This window comes from Solanum dulcamara, chromosome 12, assembly GCF_947179165.1.
Source record: "Solanum dulcamara chromosome 12, daSolDulc1.2, whole genome shotgun sequence".
Lineage (NCBI taxonomy): Eukaryota > Viridiplantae > Streptophyta > Magnoliopsida > Solanales > Solanaceae > Solanum > Solanum dulcamara.
In genome coordinates, this window is record NC_077248.1 from 4336204 (window position 1) to 4348907 (window position 12704).

Below are 12704 nucleotides of genomic sequence, written 5' to 3' on the forward strand. Positions count from 1 at the left end.
TATTAGCCTTGTTGCTTCTTTCTGAGGGATATCCAACTAGCTTGTAGCAATCCTTCTTTGTGTGATTTCGCATGTGGCAATTTTCACAGAACAATGAAATGCCACCCTTATAGTTATCATTTCTTCTGACTTGCATTGCTACTGGGATAGATTTCTCTGCATTCAACTGTTGGCTTTCATCCTGCACTATCAAGGCATAAGCCTAATTTACAGATGGTGCATTGGACTTCATCAAAATCTGCCTCTTAGCTTGATCATAAGATTCGTTCAGACCACTCAAAAATTGCATCAATCTCTGCTCTTGCAGGTACTCAACATAATCCTTAGACTTTGGACAGCCACAATTCGGAGAAGGGGCTATCAAATCAAACTCACTCCATAACTCCTTCAATTTTGAGAAGTACATTGACACCGGGTTAGTTCCTTGTTTAAGATTTGCAATGGCCGTGTGTACCTGAAATGTTCGCACTCGATTCACCTTATCAAAGCTTTCCTTCAGGTCCTCCCAAACCAAATGTGCATTTGATGCATATACAATACCACTCAACAAGCTCTCCGACACTGTATTCATGATCCACGAGAGCACAATCGCGTTCACCGTCTCCCATTGTTCGTGGAGAGATTCATCAAACGATTCCTTCTTGCACGCTCCAGTTACGAACCCTAGCTTCTTCTTAGCCAGAAGCGAGATTCTCATAGCTCGGCTCCATACTCCGTAGTTCTCAGATCCGATGAGTTTCACCGGTGCTAGAACACATCCCGAAGTGTCCGATGGGTGCACATACAAGGGATGGCCATGCTCTATGACTATTCTTTCACCTTGCGAAAGATCTCCCATTTTCTGCAGCTTCTTCTTCACTGTTCGTCGCCTCCGAGCTCCTAAGGTTTCTCCGGCTAATCTCGTTCTCTTCGATAAGCTCCAGTCTTCAATCGGTGACCTGCTCTGATACCATGTTCGATGATCAATGGAACCGTGAAGGAATGAGAAGAAAGGAGATGAAGAGAAGTGATGAAGATGAAGAGAGAGGCGGAGAGCAAAATTAGGGCTCCTCTGATTTACTCCAATTGGAAATGAAAACAGTGTACAAAATATCCATTCTTTCCTGTACATATACAACCCTTAATTAGTGTGGGCCCCACTATCTTAACAAACTATTAACAAACTATTAAGCTAACTAACAACCAATCTAACAACCAATTATCACAACTAACAAACAACTAATAACTAACAACTAATTATCTTCAATAGTACTCCCTCCATTTCATTGTACTTAATCCCTATATCAATAAGAGATGTTTTATTTTACTTTTCACTTTTATCAAATAAAGAGAGAGTTTTTTTTCCTCATACTATCTTTAATATTAAATAACTATATAAAGTAATAGTAGTCAAATTTAGAATTTTAATACATCGTTAATAATATTAATTTACTAAAATATAATATTAAATAAAGCTTTTTTTAGCGATATAACAGGTTAACAGAGATCAAGTAATATATATGAATACTCCAAAAAGAGAAAAAGTATTAAAGCAAAAAGCCTGGCAACTTCATGGCTTCTAATTTCATGCAAGTATATATTGTATGCATGAAAGCCATTTTTTCTCTTCTTTTTTTTTTTTTTTGGTGAAGAGTAGCATTAAGGGAAAGTAAAAGTATAAGAAAACAGAAACTTTACTAGATAGTAGTAAATTAAAATGGTCCAAAAGCTGAAGGAAAATTTATCTTCTTTCAAGAGGATCAACCTAATATATTTACCATATATATTTCATATAGTCAAAAAAGCTTAATAATCTTCCCCTCTCTTTGGTGGCCTAAAAAGACATACAAAGGTTGTTTGAATGAAAAAAGTATTAAAGAGAGAATAGTAGTATTCCTGCTGGAAGCTACAAAAAGGAATGTTTGAATGAAAGCAAGCAACTTTTTTAAAAAAAATAATTAATCACACACAAACAAATATCACCCATACATATATATATATATATATATTATAAGATTCATCTCTCAATTATATAGATAAACCAACTGTTATTAAAAGTCACCCCAACAACATGTTGGTAGTTTTAAGGCTAAAATAAACCTCAAAAATACTCTCTTAATATATATGACGCGATATTGTACGATTTAACTTAAGCCCACGTGTTTTTTTAAAAAAATCTCACACCATTAACAACTTTTTTTTTCCTTGTCGAATTAATATGAGACTTTATTCACATACTCAACATGTTGTTTTTTGAGTTGGGCTACTTGGAGATTTGTTTGGCCAAAGATTGCTAGGGGACCTTATCTTTTTTTCTTTTTCTTTATTACTCATATCCCTCCGTCTTAATTTTTATGATGTAGTTTGACTTAGTATGAATTTTTTTTGATATTGTGTTCTAAAATAAGTCAAAGGTGTTTATGTAGTAGTAAATCATTTTATTAAGGATGAAACTGAATTTTAAAATTAAATTATTACTAAATATAAAAATATATCATTCTTTTCGAGACTGACCTAAAAAAAGTGTCAAATAAATTGAGACAAAGAAATTGATTATTTTCCATATTTGATCCAAGGAAATGAACATTAAACCTACTTTGGACTCACCTCATCTGAATTACTTTCGATTTTATAATCCATTACGAATGATCTTTTAGTTATATGGTCTTTTCTACACGAGAGCAGTAAAATATAACGTAACTTTATCGATATTTATCGGTCATAATCTTTTATTCAAATTGTAACCGATATCAGAGATCATTTCTTTCCGCGACACTCAAAATATTAGAACTTTAAGAAATTGGTTTAATGAAAATGAAACGTTTAGTACCATGTATAGTACAACTACTAATAAAGCTCATTTGTGTTAAAAAATCATATTTTGTTCCTGTAATTCAACAAAAAAGATCAAAAATAAAAATAACCAAAGATATGTTTCACAAAACTTTTTCAATTTAATATTCTCTCCAAAAATTAATCCAAATTAACATTCAATTTTCCAACAAAATTACTTTTCTAAAATGTTTTCAGAAGAATAGAAAAATGTATGTCGAGATGCTTTTGTTTGTGAATTAAATTGCTTTTGAACCACATGGACAAGACGCGTATTGAAGCTCAAAAGTACAAAAATAAGGAACCCTTTCGAATAATTAGTATATTAAAAAAAAATAGTCAGTGTGATGCAAAAAATATTCTGCGTTCACATAGGGTCTAGGAAAAGTCTACACCTCAAAGGTGTGATATAGACAGTCAACCCTAATGCATGCATTAGTGATTGTTCCACATCACCAACTCATGATCTATACGTCACATGAAAACAACTTTATCATTGCTTAAAAATTTCCTTCGAAAATAAGTATATCATACCATATACATTTTGATTGTTATTATATATATTCTTTTATCTTAGAGAACTTTAATTGAACCAAAAAAAAAGAATTCAGAACTACTTCTAATAATTACTACTTGTACTTCTGTAAGAAGATTTCTCTTTAAAAAGTTGTTGCTTTGCGATTAGTACTCGTAATCTCTTCTTGAAAAAAATAATTAAATATCGGTACCTAAGGGTTGATATTAATTAAAGGAGATTTATAATAAGGATAGCCAATAAATAGTGAAAAAGTGTAAGCATGAGTCAAGCTAGATTTCAAACTTTATGAGATCTAAATTCTAGAATAGTGATATTAATGTTAGTATTTAGGGCTTTAATTCAACTTTTGAAGAGGGAAAAAGTTGCTTCATTTTTGACATGACAGCCTTCTTATATAACGTTAAAGTTGATGGTAATTACGTATATTACATGCTGCTTTTTTCCAAAAAAGAGTGCGATTAGTTTAATTTTTCTATCTCATTATTTTGTGGGGACCAAACTTACGTTTCCATACACTTGTCAATTACTAGTATAATGAGGATATAATCAAGGGCGAATTTACTGTATAAATTATGTTTTATGTGAACTTATGGTCTTTTCGTAAATTAAATATTTTATGTATCTATATATATATTTTAGAATTGATATGATATTATCAGTTACATTTGACACACATATTACTTTAGAAAGGTTGAATGTTAAGTAGAGGAATTTCGTTCTTCTTTTTAAGACAGTGCACACATGTTCTAAAAATCTTAAATTCGTCTCTAAATCTAATTAAATGGCAACAGTTAGCTCTTCTACTCTGCAGTTATCTTTAGAGAATATTTCCTTGCTCTTGCTGCTTTGATTGTGCTAATTAATTTTTTATTATTGGTGATCGGGGATGTTCAAAATTATTAAAGTTTTGTCATATTATAATATGAAAAGAAGAATTATATAAAAGTATCCAGAGTGAAAATAAGAAGAAAAAAATTCCAGGAAATTTTTACTAGAATTTAAACATGGAACTCTACGAATTATTTCTAAAGTTTGAACACCACAAATCAATCATGAAATTTGAAACTCCAACAAATTTTTGCCTTTAAAAAAAATTACAAGTGAACTATTTACCTTCTCTCTTTTTATATAGAGCAATATAATAGCAATTCTTAATACAACAACTAGGCAATACAACGTATCCTTTTCTTAACAAATCTAATAAAAACTAAATTACATCAGTGCAAGGTAAACATTAATTAAATCCGTTAAGGTCCATAAAATCTTAATTTTACCAAATAAACTAAAACAATACGTCTATTCAAGCTTCCTAAATATGCTTATTTTAAAAAGCGTTTTCTATTAAAAATGTTTTTTGAATCAACATCAATTGTGGTGGAATAGTTGGAATCCCTCCATCTTAATCAAAGTTCTCGAATTTGAGCCCTTAATATGAAAAATATCCTATATGGAATGCCACCCCACCAGAAATGAAAAAATAAATAAAAATTGTTGTTTGAAAGAAACTTTTTTGGAGATTAGTGCTACGTAGTAGTAGTTTGTGTTTGGCTAGAAGATAAATTTGGTACTCAAAAAAGTAAAGGATCAAAATCCAAAAACTTTGTCAAATCAACCTCCTTTGCAACATGAACTCCTCCATTTACATCCACTAAACTCTCCAAATAACTATAACCTTGAAATGGTGCACGTAGCTCATGGTTTTCAATAATCTCAAAATCACCTTTAATAACATCATACAAATATAAATTTGTCTCACCTTTTGTATAAACATATTCTCCATTTTCATCATAACACATTTCTTTTCTCTCTTGTGCAACCATTGCCTTAGAATTCTCCCAAAATCCAGCTTCTAATAAAAACCCTTGAATAGGTTCAATTTTAAATCTTCTACTCCAAATATTTATTTTTTCATCTAACACCCATAAATCAAATCCATTATTCATCCATATATCAACTTTTTCAAGATTTGTTGAATAAATCAAAGCCAATGATTCATTTAAATTAAAAAGTCTCAATGTTATTGCTTCCCTTAGGTCAACCACAATGCCATGATGTTCAATTGGTGGTAAAATAAAATTCAATTCCTCACTATTCATTTCCAAAGAAACAACAACACTACACATTTCATCATTTCTAGCTTCAACTCCTACCCAATAAGCAACCCCTTTTACAACGATCATCCCGGGAGCCATTGGCTTCCAGAATGGTCGTATCACTAGTAAAACACGTCCATCACACGTTAATTTTCTCCAGGAATTTGTACTCAACGTGTAAACTTCAACCTCGTACTTCCTCCTAGACGTAGCAACGTTTAGGAGTCTAACAATCATGTAATCGTCGTTTCCAGGGTGATAACCAAACCCTAAATCCATTACAGTGAGTTTACCTAGGGTTGATATATTTGGAGATTTTGGAACTGGCTTGAACGTTTTTATACCTGGATTCCATATAACTATCGCGATACCATTATGGTTATTCAAATTCAAGCATACTAAGCCGTTGGCTGAGCCTACGATTCTTGTTTTTTCAGATGTCATACCAAATGGCACGTCGAAATGTAGAGGAGGTGGAATGACATTGCGAGGTATCGTTAGAGAATTTATTAAACGTAACGTGACTTGAAGAGTTTTGTGATGACGACCCATAATTAGGATATGGCGTGGTGTTTCTTGGCTAATTTTCTCGAAATGTTTGGAGATAAAATTAGGGTTCTTGATTAAAGAACAAAAGGGTTTTGATACGGATTTGAATCGTGATAAAGATTTTACTGGAAGTCTCAAAAGAATTTCGATGACAATGTCCCCGGGAAGAAGGGAACAAAGAATCGTTTCTTGACCAAATTGGTTTGAATTCATGATTATGATTAGAAAAAACTGGGAAAATTTTGGTTTTGGAAGTTATATAGATCATTTGTAATTATAACAATATTGGAAAAATGAAAAGAGATGTTTATTATGTTGTACATGTTTAAGTAGGGTGACCTTTGATGATTTGTTTGGTCTATGTTGATTTTTTGAACTCGTGGGGCATACCATAATCTAAAATCCAAGTAATTAGGATGTTAATATCTATTTGACCTTTAATTATTCTTTGGTTAATGTTTTCTTTATGAGGCATTCAATAATCTTAGAAAATTTTCTGATTTTTTGCATCATTCATCCTATTTAATGGTTAACATTAAGCATAAAAGTTTAAAAAGTAGTTGAGATTATCTAGTGACTAATACAGGATCAGAAGATAAAGGAGATTTTGAGGCTGAAATTAGGGAAGATAATTAGGATTAAGAGAATTTAGAATAGGAGTTTTCATCCCCCACCCCAAGAAACAAATGCATACAACGCATCAGTACCGTCCCTTTTCAACTTGTACAGGAATTTCTACTTGTAATCAAATAATATTTAGACGTTATATATTGAGGAAACAACATAAAACACACTATTATTGGTAGTAATTACACGCTGAAACAACAGCTTCTCAAATTACATTTTCGGTTAGAAATAGTGTTCCTGATACATGTATCTAACGGGATAATTGTGTCAATTTTTCTATGAATACTTAATTACAAAAACATTCTTGTATATTTACTAATTCTCATTATATTGAATAATTATATATTGTCTCACTAATTAATAATTTTATTTATATCAGATTTCAAGTCAGATACACATAGATACATGTGTCATTGCTACTAGATACATTTTAAAATACAGATAAATAGGGAGAGAGGCGAGTGAGAGAGGAGGGAAGCAAGAGAGAGAATAGGTGTATCCCAGATACATGCAAATCACACTAGATACATGTATTTATCACACTAGATACGTGTATTAGTGATACTAGATACATAGGGAGTGAGGCAAGCCAGATACATGCGAATCCACATGGGTACAGTATATCTGAAAAAATTATACCTAATTTTGACCCTATGTATTTGAGATAGATATATCTATCTGGACATGTCCGATATATGTAGCTAGGAATCATAATCTGGCATGAATGGTAATTTTGAAAACACATGGGAAAGCACGTAATTAGGCCATAAACTAATGGAATTTATTTGCTTGCCCATTTTTCTGAAGTTTTATTTGCGATATTGGTCTCACAGAAAGGCCCAATTTCCTAGCCCATAACAGATCCAACAAGAATGTTTATAGGATTTGTTAATGGGCCACCACTTTTTCCTTCATTCTGTTGGTCCGTTAGTCAAAAACAATTACATTCACTAGCTAAATATATTAATTATATATTTTATCTGTCAATAATTTATATTTTTTGCAATAGAATAACTTAATGTCTCAAATAAATATTGATTTTTTTAATTAAAATAAGTATAACAAAAAAATTATTTAGAATATATTTTATTTTCTACTACTTCATCATTGTTGTACTTTATAAGGCAAAGAGAAGATACATGAACCCCATCTTGAAACAGCGTCTTATATATTCACTATCCTAATCAATAAAATAAAACAAATTTGATTTTACATAATTTTGACAAAGACGGACAAGATTATCCTCCTCACGACTTGCAACAATCAATTATTTTGCTCGACATTCAATATTGTCACGACCCAAAATGGGTCATGAGTGGCATCCACACTTAACCTCCTGGGTGGGAGAACCAACGATACAAACCCCAACTAATAACAATAACGCGGAAGCTCAAATAAATATATTTTCCCCCAAACCTGAAAGTCATCACATGAAGGACATCTAAATTCTAAAACTAGGTCTGAAAATATCAACACCAGAATAAACAATTAACATAGTATGTCTGAAAACTAAGAACAACATGCCATGAAAAGAGATTCCATCGCCAGCTAGAAGGATAGCTCACCCTGAAATCTTATGAACTCGAGACTGACTAGAGCTGAGGTCGAGTCGAAGTCGGTGGAACACTCGCTGCACCCCACAAAATAAAACAAGAAAAGATACAAGTAGGGGTCAGTACAGGACAACATGTACTGAGTAGGTATCATCGGCCGACTCAAAATAGGAATCAATATGCAATAAGTAATAGCGGGAAATCAACCGTAACACTTAACAGGTGGCAACCAACAAGATCAAGATCAAGTGACAACACAATGAACCATTTCATAACCAATCAACAATATTAAGATCACACATGAGGACTCAAGCCTCCATATCACACTCTTTTGAAAAATGAGTTATTGGAGATTGGGTAGTATTAAGTCATTTTAATTTATTTTCCTTTAATATTACCATGCCGGAACGTGACATCCGATCCAAATATACCGTGTCGGAGCATGACACCCGATCCAAATATACCGTGTCGGAACGTGACACCCGATCCAAATATACAGTGTCGGAATGTGACACCCGATCCAAATATACCGTGTCGGAATGTGACACCCGATCCAAATATACCGTGTCGAAATGTGACACCCGATCCAAATATAATTAATTTATCATTCTTCATGATTACATTCCACTTCATTAACAATATTTCATCAAACCTTCTTTATTCAAGGCACCATTTTTGATAGGGCAAGTTCAAGATTATGGATTTCATGGCCTCTGGATTTTAGACCAATCACAACAACATATCAACCATCTAAACCACAACAATTAAATGCGTAATAAACTTCACACATTACTCAATGAATATCAATCACTATTAAGAGTCTATCTATGATATAGAATAAAAACCATAACCTACCTCAATCGAAGAACCGAAGTAAAGCAAGTTAATCCACCAATGTCTTTCCCCTTCTTCAATGCCTCAGACCAATCTCAATCTATCAAATATATAATATTTATAAGTAAACTAATCCGTAAACACCAATATTATATATATGTTTAACCTAGCCCCAATAACTCACTCAATTCTATAAACACGTTTCTAATCTTGATGTCACTTAACATGTCAACTCTCATATTTTATGAATTTCAAAACTAGGGTTAAACCTTAATTAAATTAAATAATCACTTTAAAACTTGAGCCTCTCATAACGCTTTCGAATTATCAAAATATGTTCAAATACATAATCTTCATAAGAATACGAATCCAATGACACCCATATAGCTATATTTATTTTCGGATAAATAATTAGGTCAAAAAGTCATTCTGAGTCATTGAAGTCAAATCTGGAAAAAAAATCCGATTATATTCACTCATGATAAAATAAATTCACCCAAATCAAGATTTTATGTGAAGAACCCTAGGGTCATATTTCCTTATTTTAGCATTATTTCTCCACCAATATATCCTAAAAATATGTTCATAATCGCATAAAAATTTAATGGAAAGGATGAGAATAATTACCTTGATGCTTTGGAATGAAAATCCTTATTTTTCTCTTCCCCTTTATTTTTCTTTTCCCTTTTCTTTTCTTTCTTCCTCCATATTTTTTTTTCTCCCAGCGTTTGTTTTCGTGTTTACGCCGTCGTTACATCTGATGGCTTAATGCCATCAGATTTATATATATATATATATATATATATATATATATATATATATATATATATATATATATATATATATATATATTTGTTTTTTTTCTTTTATTATTATCTTTTTTCTTTTTTTTCTTTTCTACTCAATTATGTATCAAAATTAATAAATCCTATCCTTTTTCTTTAATAATTGGTATAGAGTATTAAATAAATTATCAACTTAGCCCACTAATTAAATTAGTTATTTAAATTTATTCCTCAACTAAATAACTATGGTTATCGAATAGTCCAAAATACTCATAAAAAAATACGGAATGAGTCTTTTATGAAATAAAAAGTTCTATTTCTCAAAACGACATAATGGGTCGTTACAAATACTCACTTTAGGATCACAATTAATTCGAATCGCGCCACGTAATATCCACTATCAAAAATCGTAGAGGTTGAATTCTTTTATATATATAACCATCTATATTCAAATTTTATAATTTGATAATGTGCGTTCACATCGCATATATGGTCAAAAAAATTCATAAGATCTAGCAGAGCACCTACATGGTTGAATATGAACATGTGCTTAGCTTTAGGGGAAAAAAAGATTTTTTTTAAAAAGAAAGAATGACGGTTGTGAAAATTAATTAGTACTTATAATGCCTCTCCAATAGGTAATTAACTAGTAATGCTATCCAAGTAGTGTAACAACTAACAACTAAGCAAATTTGATAAATAAATTCAAGAATCTCCACAAATATTTGAGTACTCTTCTAATATCTTGTGAATTGGATTGGGTGGCACTAATAAGTCATTTTCTTAGATATTGAGTATCTTATAAGATCTATTTTAACAAAATAAACAATGGATGGCTTCATTAAATTATTGTTCACAAGATTATATTTTTAGATGTATCCAATTTAAAAAGGATTCTGTTGCTATATTATAAACACTTGGGAATCTTGTCCAAAAATAACAATTATCAAGTATATATAATTCAACAAGCAAAGATGTATCCAATCAATAAGCTATGGATTCATTCGAACCATGGGTTTTGGCCTAAGCCATGTATATGTGTTAAAAATATTGCTAATTATGTATAAATAGTAGATTTTGAACTCCGTAATAAATATAATGAAATGGTAGAATTATAAATGTGAACTCATAATGTTTAAATTTTAGATCCTTTTTTGTCTATAGATAGAGTCTCGGAAGGATGTTGTGTGTATAGACTTATTCCTATCTTATGAAAATAAATATAAGTTATTTTCAATAAACCCTCAATTCAAGTAAAACGTAACAAAATCAATAATTAAAAAAAATATGCTTAAATTTTTATTTTTTTATAACGAAATGATAATATGATATGATGAAAATGCTGCAGTTATTAGTGATCAAGAAGGAAATCGAAAAGGAACTCGAATTTTTTAAGACCAAATAGATAGTATTATATTTGTTCATGAATACCAATACAAGACTTATTTTATTTTATTATTTTTGCTTGTATTATCTAGGTTGTTCCTTGTGAGGGTCACGGAAGTAGCAGAAAATATCGATTGAAAGTGATACTTAAGATTTTTTTCTAATCTAATTTAAACTGTTTATGTAGTCATACTTAGATTATTATTTTTAATAACTTCTAAAGCACCAATTCTTATAAAATGACACGCAAAAGAATCAATTCTTATAAAATAAAGTTAAATTGTTTATGTAGTCATACTTAGATTATTATTATATAAAAGTGATATTTTCTTTGAAACAGAAGAAAAATAAATATATGCCACATGAATTAAGATAACAATAGTATTTTAATAGCAAAGAGGAGGTTTTATATATACACAAATCCTTCACGCATCTAAACAGATCATCATGACACAGTTGAAGCAAATTAAACCATGCTAGTATAGTGTGTTACACATTAAGGACGAAATAAAAGATTAAAATACAAGTTTAATTAAACTCAAGAACTTTGATCCTAACTCTATATTCATTTTGCAAATTCATTCGATAGTTAAATATTAGTGATAATTAAGAATTAACTTGAAAGAATTATGATCTTAAATTCATAAATTTCAAATTCTAAGTCCGCCTTTACGTATCTAGAGCACGGCCTGATGTGGGTCCCATAGCCGGTACACCTATTATTTTGCCGGCGACTTCTCCTTGGGGTTCCCATGGATTCTATTTTCACCATATTTATTTAATATAATAAATATTCCTTTTGTTTAATATATATCCCTATGATACCTCTTTTTTTTTAAAAAATAAAAATAAAAATAAAAATAAAAATTTACGACCTTTGAATATTCATTTAATTATTAATACTAAAGAATCAGATTGTAGAATCTTTTATTTCAAAATGAATGATACTTCTTTATGGTCCAATATAATTTTTAATACGGGCATATTCTCTAGTTTTCGCAATATTTGGTTTGTATTTTTATTTCATAATTATTACATATATAAGGTAGGTATAAATTATGAGAAAGCTTATATAACTTAATTCTACATGGCTAAATCTTATATTACTAATATATATATAATTAATTTATACATTACTAATACTCATATACTCTATATTGTTAATACTTTTGTAATTCTACCAATAGCCAAATTCCCTAAAAAAAAAAATAGGGATGGACCAGTAGTTACTCTATCTCAAATTATCTATCATCATTTCTAAAAATAGTTATTTTGAATTATTTGTTACTTTAAAAGTTGAAGATAAAATTATTAGTGGTGATCGTTCTTGAACATTACAAACATCTCAACAGAGTAAATATTTAATGAAAATATAGTATATCTTAAACAATCTCTGGCAGAAATGCAAGGTAAGGCTGCATATAATAAACCCTTGTGATCAGGGTCTTTCCCCGAACTCTGCGCATAGCGGAAGCTTTAGTGCATCGGACTGCCCTTTTTTTATAGTATATCTTAAACATAAATGAGG

At 30.6% G+C, this 12704-nt stretch overlaps 2 protein-coding genes across 2 annotated transcripts; both read right to left on the bottom strand.

The window, feature by feature from the left end:
* Positions 1 to 202: 202 nt before the first annotated feature.
* Positions 203 to 1111, bottom strand: LOC129876859 (uncharacterized). Its single transcript, XM_055952339.1, has one exon. It carries the CDS (start codon positions 1109 to 1111, stop codon positions 203 to 205), a length of 909 nt encoding a protein of 302 aa, XP_055808314.1.
* A 3806-nt stretch (positions 1112 to 4917) lies between these two features.
* On the bottom strand, positions 4918 to 6204 carry LOC129877810 (F-box/kelch-repeat protein At3g23880-like). Its single transcript, XM_055953342.1, has one exon. It carries the CDS (start codon positions 6202 to 6204, stop codon positions 4918 to 4920), a length of 1287 nt encoding a protein of 428 aa, XP_055809317.1.
* Positions 6205 to 12704: the final 6500 nt, after the last annotated feature.

Excerpts from the sequence above, each read along its gene's own strand:
- LOC129876859 (XM_055952339.1), bottom strand. The coding sequence starts at position 1,111 with ATGTACAGGAAAGAATGGATATTTTGTACACTGTTTTCATTTCCAATT.
- LOC129877810 (XM_055953342.1), bottom strand. The coding sequence starts at position 6,204 with ATGAATTCAAACCAATTTGGTCAAGAAACGATTCTTTGTTCCCTTCTT.